At 38.4% G+C, this 20,891-nt stretch overlaps 1 protein-coding gene across 1 annotated transcript in view; it reads left to right on the top strand.

Moving 5' to 3' along the window:
* The window catches only part of si:dkey-22o22.2 (neural-cadherin), a 101,717-nt gene that overhangs the window by 46,959 nt on the left and 33,867 nt on the right, over positions 1 to 20,891 (top strand). The window contains exons 2-11 of the mRNA XM_052577531.1: positions 910 to 1,098; positions 3,616 to 3,841; positions 4,996 to 5,200; positions 8,969 to 9,080; positions 12,383 to 12,632; positions 13,814 to 13,956; positions 14,812 to 14,984; positions 17,869 to 18,037; positions 18,443 to 18,613; positions 19,361 to 19,533. Coding sequence (XP_052433491.1) covers positions 910 to 1,098; positions 3,616 to 3,841; positions 4,996 to 5,200; positions 8,969 to 9,080; positions 12,383 to 12,632; positions 13,814 to 13,956; positions 14,812 to 14,984; positions 17,869 to 18,037; positions 18,443 to 18,613; positions 19,361 to 19,533 — 1,811 coding nt within the window. The remainder of the gene's footprint in view (positions 1 to 909; positions 1,099 to 3,615; positions 3,842 to 4,995; positions 5,201 to 8,968; positions 9,081 to 12,382; positions 12,633 to 13,813; positions 13,957 to 14,811; positions 14,985 to 17,868; positions 18,038 to 18,442; positions 18,614 to 19,360; positions 19,534 to 20,891) is intronic.

Below are 20,891 nucleotides of genomic sequence, written 5' to 3'. Positions count from 1 at the left end.
TCTGTTCTGTTAAGTACTTTCTTTCTCTGTCTGATCTTCCGAGGCCGTCTGAGGGAGCGGATCGTGTCTCTGACAGCAAACTTCCTCAGGACCTACAGGGGAAGTCAGAGATGATGTGTTCTACAGAAATGTCAGTTCTCTCTTGTAGCCGAGCGTCCTCGGGCTGAATGACAGTCTGAAGCCGAGAGGCGTCACTGAACTCAGGGTGGCTAAAGGCTTTCCCTTTCCCTCCTGCTCTTTTGGCGGGTATTTGGATTAGAAAATGTGCTTTCAGAGGCTATAGATGCAACACTACGGCTTGGTAGATGTATTTGGGATATTTTGCAGAGATTACAGATATTATGAAGAGCATTGTGAACATTCTCCAAAACGAAGACAATGAATGGGATAAAACAAGAAGAGTATCATGAGAGGGAAGAAGAGAGGGCCTTGGATTTCTCTCATTGGGGCCTATTGTATTATTATGCATTTTTATTTTTTTATCTTTGCCGTTTGTTGCTAAGGTGTTCTGGGGAGGGTTAAGTTTGTTGCTATTCCATTAGTTTCCAGTCCAAGTTCTTAATTACTCTCAGTTCCCTTTGAAAGCACAATAGTTTCCTCCCATGTTCAAGTAATTACTAATTTACAATAATTACTAATTAATGACAATATTTAATTTTAATGTATTTTTTTTCTCATAAATAACTGCATGAACTTACATTATTTAATGTATTGTAATGCATAAAACTAAAAACATTTTGTGCATCATCTTTTAATTTGATATTTTGTCCTGATAAATAACAATGAACTTTATGAAAGTGTACTTGCATTGTTATTTTATTTATTGTAATGCATAAAACTTCTACAATGTCTCAAAAGTGTTTTTGGTATGTGATGTGTTTCTTTATGAACTTTTCCCTCTCTCTCTAGGTGATGAATGGTACCTGTGCCGGCTGACTCTGACCCTCCCCAACCTGTCAGATCTTCAGTGGGCTATGTTCCCCTACCCCTACCTGGCAGCCGTTGGGCCTGACACTGGTGCTGGCTCTGTGGTTTACAAGCTCGTGGCCCGAAGTGGCGATGGCTCAGTGGGAACAGCTCACTTCCTTTTAGTTGATGGTGGGTTTGACGATCAGACTCTTTGACCATTGAAAAAATATCTATACAATCATTCTGCCTGAACACTGGCCCATTTTAGATGAAAAGGGAATTAAACTGATGTCTCACATGCAGGCAGACATTACATAATCAATAATTTTAACCCCTTAAAATGGAAAGGTGTTAGCTGGAGCTCAGGTTTGAGAGAAATTTGTTTTGTTTTCATACCATAGACACCCTTTTATTTTAAAACAATGGCAATGACATATCTTTTTAACAAGCCAGCTGGTTAACACTGTTATAGAAACAGCATAAAACACTAAGTGACTAATGTAATTCATGCCGTTTCCATAGTTATTCAGTTGTGTTTAAGTGATTTAATTTAGTGCACAGAGAGCAAAAAAGGTTAAATGAATCTGAGGCATGCTTAGAATTTAGTCTAATTAGTGAGAAGCAAACGGACTAAATGTGATTTATGCATACAACTCTGATCTGCACGTATATGTGTGAGTGTATGTGTATGTTGGGACAGGTGTGCCGTACTGGTTTTATTGTACCTCCAGGACATCTTCAGAAACATCATAACCTCTCATAATGGCCAGTCATTCATCATCTGATATGTTGTGACATTACAAAATTACTTCTCTGTCCATAAGGATTTAGACTCTGCTATAAATATTCTGTCTCTGGTGATATTACACTCTGATGTTTATAAACTCTGTCTTTCGGTCTTTTATAGTACTCTACCTCCAAGTTTTTGATCTGTCTTTTAGTTGAATGTCGTTCATTGTCAGTTTAAATAGATTTGCGCTGACAGAGAATAAATTACTAGTCCATGTAGGACAAAAAGGGTATTGTTCCGGGTAAGCAGATTTTTGACCTTGATTCTGTAGAAATAAGACTGAAATTAAAATGCTACCATAATTGGTCAGTTTGGCATTCCAGCCATGCTATGGTTTACAGTGACACTTAATTAATTTGCTTAGTATTTTAATGAAAAATTGCCCTTAACAAAATCAAGGCCATGTTTTATTATGAATATCTTCACAGCTTAAGGGCTACAGGCTCTCTATTGTATGTTTTGCCTTACAACATCCTTTAGACATGACTAATCAATCATCTTTGTAGTGCAGGCAGATATAGCTGGTAAAATAATTGTTGTCAGATCATCATTTCTTTTTGTTTAGTAGCATGTAAATGTGTACCTAAATTTTCAGTTTTGTTCTTAGAGCTGCCCGTCCCTAAACAAGACACCAAACATTAATTTGAGGTCGCCCAATGTTTTCCTGTTTAAGTGTGCAATTCTTAGTTAGAATAAGCTGCAAAGTAGGAATAGATCTTCATTTTACACCATTAACAGAGAGAGAGAGCTTGTAAGGACAGAATCAAGCGTGATTCTGATCAGAACCTCTGCTTGTAGCAGATGAGCATTGAAGCAGGAGCGGGTACAGCTGGGAGATCTGCTCCGCCTTAGCAGCTGTGTTCTTCATCCACCTCCTCTTCCTCTGCTCCCAAATAACGACATGCTCAAGGGGACAGCAGTTAAAATGAGCTCTTGTCTTACTATTTTCCTGAAGGAGGAACGGAGGGGAGCATTTTGCTCCTCACACACACAGATGCACTGAACCACAGCTGGCAGAAGGGTCCCTCACTCCTAATGTGTGTAAAAAGACTCCAAGGCTTTTGTGACTTTGTCTTTGTTATGCTCTTGCACTTTGAGCTGAACTTTACAAGAGTTGCTCTTTTAATATGTGATTATAAACAAGAGCCACATCACAGTTTTTGGGCAATGTTTTAAATTGGTTACATGCCACAAGTCATCATTTTTAAAATTAGGCAGGTTGTTTCTACTGTACAATACTATAATATGTGTCTTAATATACTAATTTTTTATTTAAAGTTAGTTTCTGTTTTTGCCATAAAAATAGCATAAGATGGTGACATGGCATTAAATAAATGTATGCTACTACTACCATAAACATTAATTTAGTATTTAGTATAATTTCTTTACTATTAATGTACATAGTCATATTTTGAATTAGGTTTTACTTTCACATTTTCAGTTGCATTTTAATATAAGTTTTAATTGTTATATTTAGTACTAAAAACTTAATTTATTTCAGTTAGTGCAACATTTTTCAAATTTAAGTTTACAAAATTTTTATCTAATATTTTATTTATTTCATTTATTGCTTCTTCATTCTTATTCAAACATTTGGATCATAAAAATAGTTATTAAATTTAGTTAACAATGACAACACTGATTACAATATAATTTATGAATATAGCTCAAAATAATAAATCATAAAAATATAGATTACAAAATAATTGTAATAGAAACCCAATAGAAACCTATGGATCTTTAAAAAAAAGTATATATATATATATATATATATATATATATATATATATATATATATATATATATATATATATATATATATATATATATATATATATATATATCACCCTTATATTTTGTTTTATTTTATTTTATATTTTATTTGCTACATTAAATGGGTGTGTATTTTGTGATAGGTGGAGAAGACTCCTTTGAAGTGGACCGAACAACAGGAGAAGTGAGGACCACAGGACGACCTCTGACCCCCAGTAAGGAGTACACACTGACCGTCCAGGCCGTGGATTTGCAGGGCAGGAGGGGTCCACACACCTCTGTGTTCATACTGGCTGGCTTCCGGCCCCCTCAGTTCACCAACACCACCTACACGATCTACATCCCAGAGAGCACCGGGGTGGGCCAAGCGTGAGTACAGGAAGCTGTGTGTTAGTGGGCGTGTTTGTGTGCATCTACATGTAAAAAAGCTTCAGAATTTCCTGCTCATTAGAGGGTAAGAGAAGGATTGTGTGAACATGGCCAACTCCAAAGCATTATGCGTCATCTGTTGCATGAAACAATTCCCCCGGAGGGATAGCGGAGGTTGAGAGAAGGGGGACGGACTGAATAGAGGGGGTTGTGGAAGACAGGGGGAACACAGATGCATCATTTTGTCCCCAGGCTCTGAATTTGAAAGCGTGTTCAAATTCAAATATTTATTAAAAGAAACTTTTGGATAAACATGAAGAGCTGTGTCTGAACTTCTCCCTTCGGGCACTGGCACAGAACTGAGCATAATAATCTGTGTGAAGGAGGAGAGGACAGCTAATCTTTGAAAGAGAGACATATTAAAAAGAGAGGAATAGAGACCCATATTAAAGTTAAAGAGCGTGGAAGGGGAAGATGACGGGGGACGCGAGCCACAAAGAACAACCAAGATATTTCAGACATTCATTAGAGACATTAGCCCTTTTCTAAAATCTTGTTAGTTGCCTCGCTGCCTATAAAAGCAGATGCATTCCAAAGCTTTGTTGACACTGACAGCATTTGTATGGCAGGAGGTTGAGAGGTCACTGTATTTTGGCCACTAATGGGCCTTTTTTTTTTTTTTTTGGTGGCTTATTGTCAAAGCTGGCCATTGCATATCACTGATTTTATAATGATTTCTGAAGGACCATGATGAGACACAAGGAAGTCTGGCTGCTGAAAATTCAGTTTTGCCATCACAGGAATAAATTGCATTTTAAAATGTATCATAATAGACATTATAATAATAATAATATTTTAAACTATAATATTTCAGAATATAAAATAATTGTTTTTGAGATTATTTTCAAAAACATTACAAATTCTTACTAACCCCAGCATTTTAAATGGTATTGTACATAGCAAACACAAATATTGTATGAAATAGTCCTTATTTAATTATGCATTTTGAATGCTTTTTTAATGTTATTAAATACTGTCTCGTTAGCTCACAAGTTTTGGAACATAGCTGTAGTTTTCATTCTCTAATAGGATACATAGTGAATAAATGATATGCTGGCCTGTGCACTGATTTTATTTCCTTTTTGTGTCTGTAGGGTGGCATTGGTCCAGGCTATCTCTTTCCAAAGGAAGACTCTGTCTTATATGTTGCTGGTGAACCCAAGCAACCTGTTCAGCATAAACCAGGAGAGTGGGGCGCTCAGCCTGACACGAACTGTGGATTTTGAGAGTGGACAACATCTCCATCACCTGCAAGTCAGAGCTTCCGAACCAGATACAGGACTGAGCAACATGGCAGAGGTCAGCACACGATTACCTAGCTATCTAAACGGCTCCTTCCCTTGGCCTTCAACCATTTCTATCCCCAAAAGTACAGTTAGCACAGAAGTAAATAACTTGTTGTTTTGTTGGTTCTGGTTTCCCACTCATATTTTGTTTTCTCTCACATACTTAATGCGACAAACCGGCTTAGGGCTGACATTAAGATGTGTGGCTGTCAGTCATTCTTCACATCATGATACATCCAGTACTTTCTGAGGATGCTTTGATACACACAGTAACACTCACACATAAGCATGAAGGCATACGCAAGCACAAACAGAGACAAACACATATCAGCAGAAAAGCACTAATGAGAGATTGTGTGTGGCGCTGAGGCCATCAAACACACCACAGCTGTGGCTGTTACCACTTATTTGTCTTTACGTGTAAGATGAAGTGAAGAGACAAAGGCAAAGAAATATGACAGATGTGCGATGTATTTTACCCATTGTGTTGTTGTTGTTGTTGCTGTCATTAAAGGCACAAATGTATCCATTTGTGTGTGCGTGTTGCTCACACTGTTGTTGTTCCGTGTTGATCTTCTTTGTTTGGCAGAAGTTCCTCCACATTAATTGAGTCCTCTTGATGGACTTGGCTGAGACACAATGATGTGTACCTGTGTCTGTGCCAGCACCAGTCACACACACACTCGCACATTTTAGATAATTGTCGGAGTCACTGCCCCCTGCCAAATGATTACACCATCTGTGAAGACGACTTCATGAGTACGACAGGCTGGAACAGAGATGAGACGGAGCAAAATGAGAGAAGAGGAGAAGATAAGAGACAAGGCCAGAAGAGACTAGCCTGGACAAGACTAAATGAACAGAGAAGAGATTAGACAAACAATCCTGATGAGACGAGACTAGAAAAGAAAAAGAGATGAGATGCAACCAGAGAGGAGATCAGTTGAGACAAAACAAAAGAGGAGAGAGTAGAAAAGATGAAATGAAACAAGATGAAAGAAATTCAATAAGAGACAATAAGAGATGAAAAAGACAAGGTGAGACATGCAAGCGAGGAGACAATTAAATGAGATGAGACAAGAAGAAACTAAATGTGTTGATGAGACAGCAGAAAAAGAGGCTAGAAAAGGTCAAATGAGACAATAAGAGACCAGAAGAGAGAAGATAAAAGGACAGGTCATGAGAAGAGATGACAATACAATAGACTAGAAAAGTTAAAATGCAACAAAATGTTAGAAGAAAAGTATGGAGATGAGGATAAAAGAAAAAAAATGATATTAGATGAAAAGTGAAGAAATGAGTCCAAATGAGATGAGAGGAGACAAGAAGAGACTAAACAAGGCAAGTGAGACGGTGAGAAGAAAAGAGACCAGGAGAAACAAGAAGAGAGGAGACTAAAAAATTAAATGAGACAAAAGGGATAAGAGACTAAATGTGTTCGTGAGACAGTGGGAAAAGAGAATAGAAAAGGTCACCGGAGAAAAGACGAGACCAAAGACAGACAAGATAAAAGGACAGGTGAGATGAGAGGAGACAAGAAGAGACTAAACAAGGCAAGTGAGACGGTGAGAAGAAAAGAGACCAGGAGAAACAAGAAGAGAGGAGACTAAAAAATGAAATGATACAAAAGACAAGGCAAAGTGAGAATAAAAGAGACAAGGCAAAACCAGAGTCAACAACAACAGGAGAAGAGACGAGACTAAACAAGAAGATGAGAGGAAAAGAAACCAGATGGAATGAGATGAAGAAAAATAATAAGAAGAGAAGAGAAAATAAGAGACAATAGGGGAGGAGACTGGAAAAAAACAAGAAAAGCAAAAATTAGCAAAGAATAAGCATCTGTCCGCTTAGCATGTGAAAAATGATTTCATAAAGATGAAGTTCTACATTAAGACTCTTCATCTCTTTTAGACCCCTGTTGCTGTTGTTATTAGCAGTGATTCTCCTCCAGCAGCAGACATCAGTCTCATTACTGCCATATTCAACTTCCAGCAGCTATGAAACACACACAGAACGTTTCCTCCTTTGGGCAGATTCCTGAGGGACAACTGCAGAGAAAAAGAAACCAGTAATGCAGAGCTACATGGGTTTTAAGGCTCTGGCCTGACGGTTTCAGAGCTGTATGATCAGCTACAGTGCCGTGTGTTAAGTGTAAGGAACTTTTCCCTCTTGGCAGTGCTGTTCCTCTGAGATAAGCAGTTCTGCGGGACTCACCCTCACCATGACTAACGCTCCCACTGAGAACACGTACCCTGCTTTCCCTCTGCCTCTGTTCGGTCAAAGTCAAATACTGTGCCAGTATTCTGTCTGAATGCTCACAAATCGCTGCACAGAGAGAAGCCTGAATGTAAATACCGCCCTTCCATAAACTATCGTCTGAGTTTCAGCTGAGATCTGCTACATTACATTCTACACACTGAGTTTGACTGGGGTTTCTGTGTGTGTTTGTGGGGTGGTTGAGCCATTTGAATTTAGTGGCTTCTGCTGCAGCTGCTCTGTTCTGCTTCGGCCTCTTCTTTTAATGTTATTCCTCTCTCTTATGCCTTCTTACTTAACCGAAAGCCTCCAGAAAGCCAAGTGACTCAGGACACTAAATTATCCATGCTCATACAGGGTTTTAGACCCTGTTTTACGGATTGAATTCTGTGCAAATATTGAGGTCAGCCATCTTTCCAAGAAGCTGGATGACCAAAGAACATTTTCATATATATATATATATATATATATATATATATATATATATATATATATATATATATATATATATATATATATATATATATATTTTATTTTTTTTTCTTAAATTGTCATTTACTGAATTTTAGAAATAAAATAGATAAAATAGAAAGAAAATTTCAACCCAATCAGTCAGGTGATGAGTAATAAATGTTTGTAGCTCACTTACTCTTGCAATGTTGTAAATATTGGGATGTTTGTAATCAATATGCAGAATATGGAGTATGGAGAATATTTGCACAGAGGTTGTGTGATAAATAATTATTAAATGTCATTCTGATTAGCTGGTTTCCAAATGTTCTGTTTTAATATCAATATTGTTCTGATTGGCATTTTGAATGCGGCATCACAAGAAGTTCTGTCCCAAGAGCTATTTTAGTGTTCGCATTAAAGAAATTTCTGAGAAATTCGATTGAAAATTGCTTAGTAATTCATGAAGCAACGTTCACCCAGAAGTCACTTTCAAACTGTTGGTCTGGGCAGAAAATTAATGCGAAAAACATAAATTCATCCACAAAATCCTGCAGAAAAGTGGTAAATGTGTCCACACCTCACCTAATTCTTAATTATGTTCAGTTTGGGGTGTAAAAATGTTTCATTAGCAATAAAGAACACATGGTCAGGTCAAAGTGATTGAATAATATTTGGTCCCAAATTTGACTGGAAGTCCAGTGTATGAAGAATTTTTGGGTATACTATGTCACAGAACTATGTATAGTATCCTGCACCCACTAGTAAAATAATATCAAAAAATATTTCTGGCGTCAACATTGTGGATAGCATTTAACATTTTTAAGCATTTTTAAGCTTTTCGTAATTAGAGAAGATGAAATTGAATTGATGGCTAATGCTTCTGCACTCACCTTTCATTGAACTCTATTACTACTGTTGTCTAGTGATTCTGATTCTTTAAAGACCTTTAAAGATTCACTATGTAGTGATGAAGCTATTTGAGTATTTTCAAGGAGATTTATAACCATTCAGGTTTCCATACTTGTCCACATAGTAATGCTCCTTTCTCTGTCTCTTTCTCTTACTTATGCAGGTGGTGGTTCACATCACAGATGAGAATGATTGCACACCAGAATTTATGCACTCCATATACAGTCGAGACAACGTCCCTGAGACTACCCCTACTGGCACATCCTTACTGCAGGGTGAGTGTCTGTTTCTTGATTTTTCTCTGTCTGTCTCACTTTCTTTCTCTCTGTCCGTGTTTTTCCCTCGGCAGTCCCGCTCTTAAGGCAGGTGCTGTTGCCGCTTGCTCTGTGGGGGCGAGTGTCTCTTCAACTCAGTCCTGTAATTATGAAATAATTCATTATGGCAGTGCTTTCTGGGTGGTAAATGGATTGTAATCAAAGCCAGCTCAGTGGCTTCCAGGCAGAGAAGCTTTTCTGCCCCCGTCTTCCTCTCCTCTCCAATCTCTCATCCTCCCGACTAGCTCTGTCAAACTAGTCAGACCATCAACCCTCCATTTTGTGTCTTTGCTGACATTGTGGGCTCTATAACCACAGGTCGGAGACTGTGAACCAGCAATAGAGGTGAGATCTCTGCTGTGGCCAGGTGGGGGGCTTCGACCCCCTCCATATTCTTCAGATAATCATGTCTGATAGAGAAAGACAGCTCTGAAGAAGAGGCATGCCTGACCTCCTCCTCCTCTAAACCACAAGCGTTAATAGGATGGGACCTGTTTATCTCTCTGTGCTGGCCCCATCTGCAATCTTATCACTGTAATTGAAGGTGTTTTAGAAGCCTAAAAAAACATGAATGAGATGTCGTGTTGCGTTTCAGAAAGAGGTTTGAGTGCATTAGTTGTTTGAATATTCATAAGCCCTAATTATTGGTGCTTGCTAAAGCAGGCATTACTATTATGTTAGTATTGCTCATAAGTAGCATTTGGGATTTGAGCAAACCTCTAACCCTCATTATTAAAGGGATAGTCTCCAAATTTGTCATGAGTAATTTATCTTCACGTCCAACCAAATCCATAAGACTTGATCTTCAAAACACAAAATGAGATATTTTAACTTGAGAGGTTACTGTCCTTCCATTAAAAGTGCTGGTAACAAAAATTAAGAAGATCCTAAAAAGGTCAGAAAGTTTAACTGAGCAGTTTAATTCAAGTTGTGAAGAAGAGATAAGATTGCTTTATATGATGAACAGATTTAATTTAGGCTTAGACAGAATTCATATATTATACATGTGTGAGCACATACATGCATGTTTCTTTTTTTTTAAATCTCTAATTCAGTTGTATTAACAATTTCCAATCTAATAGTTATCTTACTATCGAACAGAAGCAAATGTGCTCAGCAGCCAGGAAATTCTTCTCATCCCGCGCTCATCAGAGATCGAAAAGCTCTGTGCTGCCCACCGTTTCAAAGAGCCCCTCACCTTCTCTGCAGAATGATGAACTATTCTTCATTTAGACTTTGTTGTGCACAAACCTACGACACTGATGAAAAGAAGCAGAAAAGAGAGAAAAGCAAAGCAACAAGGAACAGAAGCGAGTCAGACCTGGCAGACCGCACGCTTTGTGAGGCAGATGCACTAATTTAGAATGCCAACTGCGTTTATGCAATTCAGTTATGTTTACATATCACTGCACCAAATGAAAACACGCACTGTTCGCCGTATGCAAACAGAACGGTTCCTGCCTCTGATTCCAGTTGGCTCTCTGTTTTAGTATGGTACGCAAGACAACTTTCTTTTTCTGTCTCTGTATCTTCTTTCTCTTCTCGTTTCGTCTCCCTCGCTCTCTTTCTCTCGCTCACAACGTGTAAAAGCAGCAGGTTCACACAAACACCAGCTGGGGCTGTTATTTGCTTATCAAATGTGTTCTGTTGTGAGTGAAAAAAAAAAAAAAAGAAAAACCAGGGCGCAATCGTCGACTGTGCGAAGCCTGGCAGAAGGGAGAGAAGATTATTATTGTTGTTTACCTTAAAACAGGATTAGACTGTAAATTGGGTGCTGGCTTTTAATAGGGCCTAGCAGGAAGAGAAGTGCAGAACGCGCTCCAATTATCTTACGGAAAACTTCTCAGAGAGGATTTAGCGCACGGCGAAGCAACGCACTTAAAACTCGCCCAACCTTAGCCCACCTTCCTACTGGCCTCTCTCTCCCTCTCCCTCTCTCTCTCTCTCTCTCAAGCCGCCTAACTGGTATGTTTAATTTAGCCCTAGTCTCTCGTTCGCATGCATTAAATATGGTAATAGGTAGCCCTAAGAGACGGTGTATTAGGGCTTGTATTTTTAATGAACCTTCTGTTTGAATCCTGGCTGTATGACTTCACATGCGTTCACAGCCGCTCCGAAACTTGTTTATATGCGTGCGGGGCACTGACACCCACCCTTACCCACCTGCTTCCTACAGCCGCAACAAGTCCTCAGTTTAACAACCAGAGAAAGAGGGTTTCTGCTGAACCTCGCTACAACTGTGGGCGCTAGCTATTTGCCTTGGAGATTAGAGGGCCGTCATGTGGCTGTAGTAAATGAGTGTGCTGGCTAGCTGGGTGTGATGACAGCTTGCCTGCAGTATAATGATACAGGACCCTGACTTTGGCTTTGGGCCTAATGACAGCAAAGCCTTCCTCCACTTTTACTTTTGATCTGCTTCAGTCAACAGCAGCTTTTCGCCATGCCACTGACAGATGGGCACTTAAATTGATCAAATATAGAATTGGCCTCTGCTACATAGTTTTAATTAATATTGGCTCTATTAATATGACACCGTACGTAATTTAAAAAGCACTTAGCACTAGACGTCCAACAACTTCAAACAAGCTTTTCAGTGCTACACTGTGTTCTAACGGCATAAATATCACAAAACTCTGAAATCATATATGATATTAAGAGTTTTCTGAGTTTTGTATCTATACATCATTTTACGCTTATAAACTACCAAAATTCAAAATTGTTTGCAATAATTAGTATTCATATATTATTAATAATATAAATATTAATAATATATAATAATAATATTAATTAAATATATATATATATATATATATATATATATATATATATATATATATATATATATATATATATTTAGGGGTGAATTAAGTGAATTTATATTATTAATAGTATATGAATAGTAATTATTGCATACAATTTTGAATGCAAGTTTTTTTGCATGCATGGTTAAGGACACACACACACACACACACAAATCCATCCTTAAAACCACACAAGCATCGGTCATAGTGTCATTAAAGCTTGTAATTGATAGTGAATACCCCCATATCAGAACTTTCCAGGCCTAAGGAGAACACAGCTGTCTGAGGAAAGCCTAGTCATGATTAAGAACTGAAATTTCTTTTTTCTGTGCCTGACCCAGAGCAGATCTCCGCCAAGGTTGCCTTCGCCACAATTTACTGCTGTGTTATTGCTAGCTGTTGCCTTTAGTCAACGTGACCTGATGTTTAACACGGCTCTTTCGTCCCTTTCTCTCTTTCTAGTTCTGGCACGGGACTGTGATACAGGCCTTAATGCAGAACTGTCCTACTTCATCCAGAGCGTGGACTTTGACATCTCATCTCAGGGGGTGGTTAGCCCGAGTCAGAGGCTGGACTATGAGAGACCCAACCACATGTACGAGTGCACGGTGGTGGCTGTGGACAAGGGAACGCCCCCTCGCACAGGCACAGCCTCCATCCGTATCCGCATGGCCAACGTCAACGATGAAGCCCCTGTCTTTTCACAAACTATGTATGATTCTTCTCTTCTGTCTGCTTTCATTTTCCTTTTGATTGCAAAGCTTTTTGAAATAATTGATTCTGATTGGTCACAAAATTCTGCAATCAAATATTGCATATAATCACTACACAACTATAGAATTAATCGTTGATCTCTCAAATCACTCCAATTTTTGTTCTCACATAATTAATTAAATATGTGTTTATTTAGCAGATTTTAGGACAATAATTTACCTTTATTTAGAACGCAATGGTGCCTAATGTCAAATAATATTGGTCTTTAAATTCAAGATATTTAAAGTCCATCTGAAGTATACTTGCAATAGTTCCACTTTAGCACAATCAATTAAACTTCAGTATATACTTAAGTAGTTTTAGTTCAGCACTATTTCCGCACAACTAAAGTGCATTAAGTACAAAATTAGTTGTTGCAATTTAGCAAATTTTAAGTATAGCAGTTTAGTATACTAAAGGTACAATTGCACAGTATTTTTATTAAGTAGATAAATATGTAAATGTATTTGTATTATACTTAGCTTAAAATAAATGTATTTCAAATACATTTTAGTATATTTCATTTTTTGCACTAGGTTAGTAATTTGAGTTGACAAATATTAATTTGACGTGTATTTCATTTCTTATTTTTAGTTCTATTTTAGTTTTAGTGTTCTTTTTTATTCTCCCCCTCTTTTTTCCTAGTATCTCTTTGGAGTGTCTAAGAATATACAGTTTTACACTCTTTTTTTTGTCACAATGGGATTTCATCAGAGCAGATCCAAGCAGAGGGTCCTGCAATATCTGAGCACCAGGCTATACGGCCCTGGCATTTATTGAATGTAGCCAGAAGGAGAGGCAGACATTTGGTCCGATTCAGCAGAAAGACAACAATCACAGTGAAGCAAGCGAGCCGTCTACACACACACACACACACACACATAGAGCTCTATTTGAGAACATCATCTCCCTTGATAGGAGTTTGGGAGACACATAAAGGAGCTGGTGCTAGTGTATCATCATTAGAGCTGCAGTATGTGTGTGTGTTTATGTTAGGATTTGCTCTGGTTCTTCTCAGTGCAGGGACCGCGTGGTTGTATGTGTGTGCCCTGGGATACGCTTCAGAGGCCGTGTAGGGGAAGCAGATGGTGGATCTGTGATGTTCTGAGTCTATCTATCACTGTCTCCCTCTCTCTGCAGATATAAAACCTTTCTTTCGGAAGACGCCGGCCCGGAGACACTAGTGGCCATTGTGCACGCCAAAGACCCAGACGGGGATGGTGTAACGTATGCCATCACCGGGGGTAACGAAGACAGCAATTTTGAGCTGGACAACCAAAAGGGTGAGTCAAGTGGGATACAAACTCAAAGCTCGCTGCTCTGGTAACAGTGTCTAGGCATCTGGTACAAGGCCTCAGGGATGCTGTCTTTAACAAGAACATCCAAAGCAATCAACAAAACGTGTTTCCTCTTCCTGTCTGCTCAGCACGCATCTTTAATCTGTCATTCAACTCACGTTTGCGGTATTTGTAGAAAAAACAAACCCCTTGTGTTGTTTTTGGTCTACAGCTCTTGTTTTTTTTTTTTGTTTGTGTGTGCACCTGTGTGTGAATGCAATGTTTGTCGGTTTTTATGCCTGCCTGCCTGTGCGCTTTCAGTCTCAAGGTTACATTTGTCTGCAGTGTTTGCTTTTCGTTTGTTTACCAGCGCATTTCATGCCTGAGAGCTGGAAAACAGCAGTATGCTAAAGTTCTCTCCTGTCTTATCAGCCTCTCGGCACGGCTGTTCCACAACCCAAACTATTAGAGTCCAGCGCAGAGAGATGGCCTATGGCTTCAGCACTCAGAAAAGCTGTATGCAGTTGTCACTTCAAAGATGCAGCAGCACTTTTTTTTGCACACAACCCCATACTACTCGGTTGTTTGGTGAATGTGCAACCATTAGAAACCCATTTTGCAAGGTTGTTAAGCATGATGCACAAAAGCAGTTGTCATTCTTTACAGATATGAATGTATTCGATTCAATAGGTTGTCACCTTGGGTAAAAAAGCAGGCCTGTATTCATAAACAGGTCTGACAGTGACTTTTTTGGTTGTACATTCTTGTAAAAAACAAAGTATACTTTTGCACCATATTTATTATGGAAATAATACACTTTAACACAGAATTTTTCACAGAATTGTTCTTAATTATTTACAGGCATCATCAAACTGCGGCTTAGTCCTCCTCCTAAACTGCGTGGGCCTCAGTATGTCCTCAACGTCACAGCGACTGATGACAATGCAGCCGGTGGGCCTCTCCCCCTCAGCAGCTCCGCTCAGGTCATAGTTGGCATCAATGATATCAACAACAACAAGCCAGTATTTGATGAGGTGAGGTTAAAATATTTGAAACTATATGTCTAAATCCATTTGTGATTTATAAACTGAAAGACTAAATCAGCGGACAGAGAGGAGACATAACCAAAAGTGTGTACAGGAGAAGAGGTCTAGATACGAGTACAGAATTCAAATATATTCTCTCATTAAATCTGCCTAGCATGAAGTGCCTCAGGCTTTTAATACCAGTGTTACTGTGAACACCTCACTAATGGCAGTGTTTAGAGACAGAGCTGAAGTCTGAGGGGACAGAAAGCAAAGAATGATGGGTGGGAGCTAATATACAGAAATAAGAGAGCGAAAAACATACTGTAAGATAAAGCAATATTCAATGAATTGTGTCTACTGATGACATGCACACAGTCTCTTTTTATAACCCAATTCACACAAAAAAACTATAAATCATTGCTGAATGCATTTTCTATGACAGAATTCTCGGTTTTCAGGTTTGTTTCTAAATGGCAGCAGACTGTGAACCAGACACCTGAATTGGTTCTTTAAGATATTGAAAATATGTTTGACGATATTGTACATCTGGCTAAAACACTATTTCATGAATTCGTCCCCCAAAATGAGCAAGTAAATGAGAGGAAATATTAAAGAATGTGTGCAAAATGAAACACAGCGAGAAAGAGACAGGTGAAAGCAGAGCTGAGGGAAGAGCAGACAGCTGGCAGAAGGAGATCTAAAGGCTCTTGGAGGTCTCTGGTGGGAGAGCTTTTCCACACAGGCCGGTGGTGCAGGAGGGCTGTGTGTGAGTGTGTAGGAGGCAGAATCGTGTCCCTGTACACTCTCCGTGAGCCCCACAGGCCCTACTTCTGCTGCCGCTGCCGCCACCTCCTCTGCTGCTGCCCATGAATATTTCAAGGGGGAATTACTCACCGGCACAGGGGATGCATATGAAATAGAAGCACTAAGTGAGCCCCAGGGGCAACATCTGGCCCTGTTCCTTCCTCTCACTCTCTGTCTCTATGCCTGCCCTGCTGACCAGTATTTTCCTTCTGTACTGTATCACTGGTTCTCAACTGGTTTCAAGACTCTTGATTTTACATCAAGCTGTGATTTAATGCAGTATCAAATGCAATATGTATTTATTAATGATAATTTATTAATATTAACATTTAAAAAAATGAACACCTCAGCAGTCTTCTTTTTCTGTAGTCTGTGTTTGGTTTGTACATGCCTCTTGAATTTTGATGGTTTTATGCTCTGTGCAGCTAATAAATGATTGCACAAAACACATTTCCATCATCCCAAAATAAAATATATTAGAGAATATATTATGCATAAAGAAAATGAAGAAAATGTTTGCATTGCAAATTAGTACTTCAAAGCCAACACTGTAATTGATTTATAATGTATAATGGAATGTTGCAGTATATAAAATGCGAGTATATAAATTAAGTTTTAACATCCAAAATGTAATTAGAAGCAGAAATCATTATATTTACTTTGTGAATTGGATAGGTCTGGTTTCTTATATCTGTTTGCAAACTGAATTGTGATCACTTTTTTTAACACCAACCCAAAGCTTAAGCATTAAATTTCAGTAACACTTGCATAAAACTGCATTGACAGCACTGGTATTTCCAGTAGTGAAATGCAAATCTAATCTAGTCTACAGGAGTTTAAAACAGTACAAGAGGGGAAGTTGTGGCTTAGTGGTTAGAGAATTTGACTCCTAACCCTTAGGTTGTGGGTTCGGGTCTTGGGCTGGCGATACCATGACTGAGGTGCCCTTGAGCAAGGCACTGAACTCCCAACTGCTTCCTGTGTGCTGCAGCATAAATGGCTGCCCACTGTTCTGGGTGTGTGTTCGCGGTGTGTGCCCTTTGGATGGGTTAAATGCAGAGCATGTATTCTGAGTATGGGTCACCATACTTGGCTGTATGTCACGTCACTTTCACTTACAACAAATATTACCATGTGAAAAAAACTTTCAATTTTTTTTTTTTTTTTTATGGTGGAAACAAAAAACAAAACGTCAAGATGTAACTCAGAAGTCTAGGAAAAAAAAAGGATTGCAAGAAAGAAAGTCAAAGTTTATGTTTCAGAAATATTAATGGTCTTTATATTAAATTTTAAGATAGCTTTTTTTTCTCTCTTGATTTTAAGGTGTAGTATGACCCAAAAGTGTGAGGTTGTGAGGTTCACCTAGGAACACTGCCTCATCTTGGTCGCACATGCTTTTTCGACATTCAGCCGAATACAAACCCTCACACTGCTTTGTAGTCGCTGCTTGCCGGCGCTCTTAATAGCACTGCAGATTATGGCAATAGACTATCTGTTCGAGTCTTTTCCCTTGCTAAACTGGGAAATCCTCCCTAAGCCCTCTCAGAAGGGTGAGAATGTGTGTGTCGAAAGACAATGAGAGGTGTGAAGTGCAAGTCGCACTGAGAATTCTTTTCAGAGGCTGGGAGGGAAGCTAATTCCAGCTTTTAGCCCCAGTATCGATCTAGTCACTTGATTAATCGCCTTAAGTTGACATGCCGCTCCCTTGTGGGCAGCGCTCACCAGGACGCCCTGCCAGATGCCCGCTCTGTAATGAGAGCATGATGAGAAAGCAAGAGGAGGAAGAATGAGGTTGAAGCCTCATTATGAGTGTGTTTGCTCCTATCATGGACTTCAAAAGAGGAATTTACAAGCACTTTATCCTAAATACAAACTTTATCATCTCTGTCATCTTGCCTTGGTGTCCTGTTCCCACTTTTCTTGCTCTTTATTTGTAATTATGAGGAACCATATGACCAGCATCAATCTAGTACTTTTCAGTTTTTTGTTTGAGATCTTGATATTGGCCTTTTCCCAAGTACTTATTTCTGGCATTTCTTGTCCAGTTATTATCCATGTCTGAAACTCTGGTTTTGTTTCTTTAAAGTGCCACAACTACAGTGTGAATGCACTGGTCCTGGAGAATCAGCCCCCGGGCACTTTTGTGCTGCATGTGCAGGCGCACGACGCCGACACAGGGGTCAACGGGGAGGTCAAGTACGGGATAATGCAGAGGGATGGGGCCTCACCCGGGTTCACTATCAACCCTGACACAGGTATTTCCTTCCTTCTTTACCAGGTCATTGATTACATGCAATTGAACCTGAGCTGTCATGTGTTTCTAGTCAGTGGGCTTCATTTTTTAACCCCTTCAGCCCAACATAAGCAGAATGCATTTCTTTATATTGTGTATATTTCATTTTAAAATATTATTTAAATGGAATATTTGTTATATTTAATAAAATAGAAATTTCGAAAAAATTAATACATTAATATTTTTTTTTTTTTCTTTTCTGAAAATTTTAAAGCTCTCCAAACATCATAATGTCTTCAATTTGGTATCCTAGTGTGTGCAAAAAAATGAATTAATTGAATTAATTCCATTTAGTTGCATTAAACCTTTTCTGAAATATATAAAATTGCATATCACCAATGAAATGTGCATTGTATATGTTGCGCAGGTGTTATTAGTACGGCAGTAAGTTTTGACCGAGAGAGGCAGCGGGAGTATACACTATCGGTCACAGCGACGGACCAAGCACAAGAGCCCCTCATAGGCATCTGCCAGATCACTGTCCTCATTGCTGACCAGAACGACAATGACCCCAAGTTTGAGAATAGCCGCTACCAATGTAAGAACCACTTGTTTATAACCCCTATCAAAGACCTATTCAAATCAACGCCAATGTAAGCTAAAGTGTACAGCATATTTTTCTGATGTCAAAATATATATATTTTTTTACACATTTTTTGATGGGTACAAAAATCTTCCAAATGGTCATCTGTAGTGATAGGATCTGTTGACGATACTTAAGATTTGTTCGTCTGCCATGAGGATATATAAAGGAGTGATATGAGAGTGAGAACAAAGCACAAACTCACGTTGTAGCTGTGAACTCTTTAAACATTTATACATGGACCTTTGACATTGCACTTAACAGCAGTAACGGATTTTGCAAGCTTGACAAATTCCAGTATTCCTGAGTGTAGTCAATACACATTAAACCTTAATATTAAAAATGCATAACAGTCTGAGCAAGGTGAGCTTTAATGCGCTGAACACAGTATAAACATGCCACTAATCATTTTCTAATGCAATTCTGGAAAGCTCGCTTAGCCTATAAGTGTGAAAAGTCATATTATTTATAATTGCAAATATAAGTTCAGTAAGTTTGATGTCAGAATTCCTTTTCATTGCATTAAAAGAGGTACTGAGAAAGCTCATTAACAATTAAAGGGCAAGAATGAAACGTTTCTGGGACACGCATTCCTTTTCTCCTTTTCTCAGCATGTGGATTTTTATAGCAGCAAGCATTTCTTGTTTTTAGACTGTTGTTATTTGTTTTTGTTGATGCCTGTGTTAACCCTGCCCATGCCAGACTTCCTGCGTGAGGACACGCCGGTTGGGACGAGTTTTCTGAGGGCGGCAGCTCATGATGATGACCAGGGCACCAATGCAGCCATCACCTACTCTCTGTCCCAGCAGAACCCAGCCTACTTTCACATCAACCCCAGCACAGGATGGATTTACGTCAACCACCCCATCTCACAGGTACACATACACACACCTTTACATAGCTTTCAAAATGGAATAGACTTTATTACCAAGCAAAATAAATTTCTATTGGGCAGACTCATTGTGCACCTGGGCAGAAATATACCTGTGTAAAATGAAATAAATATATATATATGATTCAATAATTTATATGTATTTAATATGTATATATATGACTAATATTAAAGATTTATTACAGCATTGCTTTACTTGTTTTAATTAGAAAAGCCCTATTTATAATTTTTTTAATAATGTTTGTTAGTTAACCATTGTTTTTGTCCCTAAAGGAAACACATACAGTATGCAAACTTATATGAACAAACTTATGTTTAAAGAGCATATGCACACATTCCTGCTGAGAAAACTCAGTACTGCTTGTTGTAGTACAGGTACTTTGGCTTTCATGTGTGTATTTTATAGAACCCACATTCTCCAGAGAGATCTTTTTTTTTTTTTTTTATCCTTTTTTGAGTTTTGCATATTAAACATGGTAGGGTACCAAAGAGATTCTATATATATCCATACAAACCTTATAAAAATATGCATATATATAATATTTCCTTTTTTCAGGTGGGAGAGTGATTTTGCCTACTTTTTTTATTAAACATAATTCATTCTCTCTCCTTTTTTAGTTTTAGAAAACTAACAAACCTTTTTCTTTTTGTTATAATTAAACTTATTTCTTTTATATTTTCTGTAACCTTTGACTGAGACCCAGACTTCAATCCTAGACTATAAAAATCAGTCGTAAACATATGATATCATAATGTAAACAACAGTGAAAAAAGTATTTATTCTGCAACTCTTTTATTTATTTATTTTTAAATGTGAATGTTATAGCATCATTGTAACATGACCAACAGTTTCCTCTCATAAAAACTAATAGACATATTAAAACTAGTATGAGTGTGAAATGGGTTCTAAGAGAGTTTATTTTATAAGTAATTGAGGCCAAAAATTCCCTTCCATTCTTGTGTATGTGGTCTGGGCAGAAATGCCATGGTCTTCATTTTTCTGCCCACGAATGGCTGCTGTGTCATTTCTATGCTGGATATATAAGCTTTGAGAGGTTGTGGGTTGATTTGACATTAAAACGCTGTATTTGCATACAGAGCCATGGACAGAAAGACAGGGCCATGCTCCGGTGAAATCTCCTGCATCTTGTTTATAGAGTCATAAGTGATGACAGTGTTCAGTTAAAGCACCAGAGGCTAGACTTTATTAATGCATAGTTAACGTCCAATAATACACTACTTTTAACATGCTTTCATCGCTCTGAACAGAAATGGAAGTTCATGCAAGAGCAGGTCATTAAGAAGTATATACTGTACGTCTGGTGTAGCCAGTCTTACTGC

This window comes from Carassius gibelio, chromosome B16 (assembly GCF_023724105.1).
Source record: "Carassius gibelio isolate Cgi1373 ecotype wild population from Czech Republic chromosome B16, carGib1.2-hapl.c, whole genome shotgun sequence".
Lineage (NCBI taxonomy): Eukaryota > Metazoa > Chordata > Actinopteri > Cypriniformes > Cyprinidae > Carassius > Carassius gibelio.
Note: the sequence above shows the minus strand (reverse complement) of the source record. Positions and strands in the feature narration are given on the sequence as shown.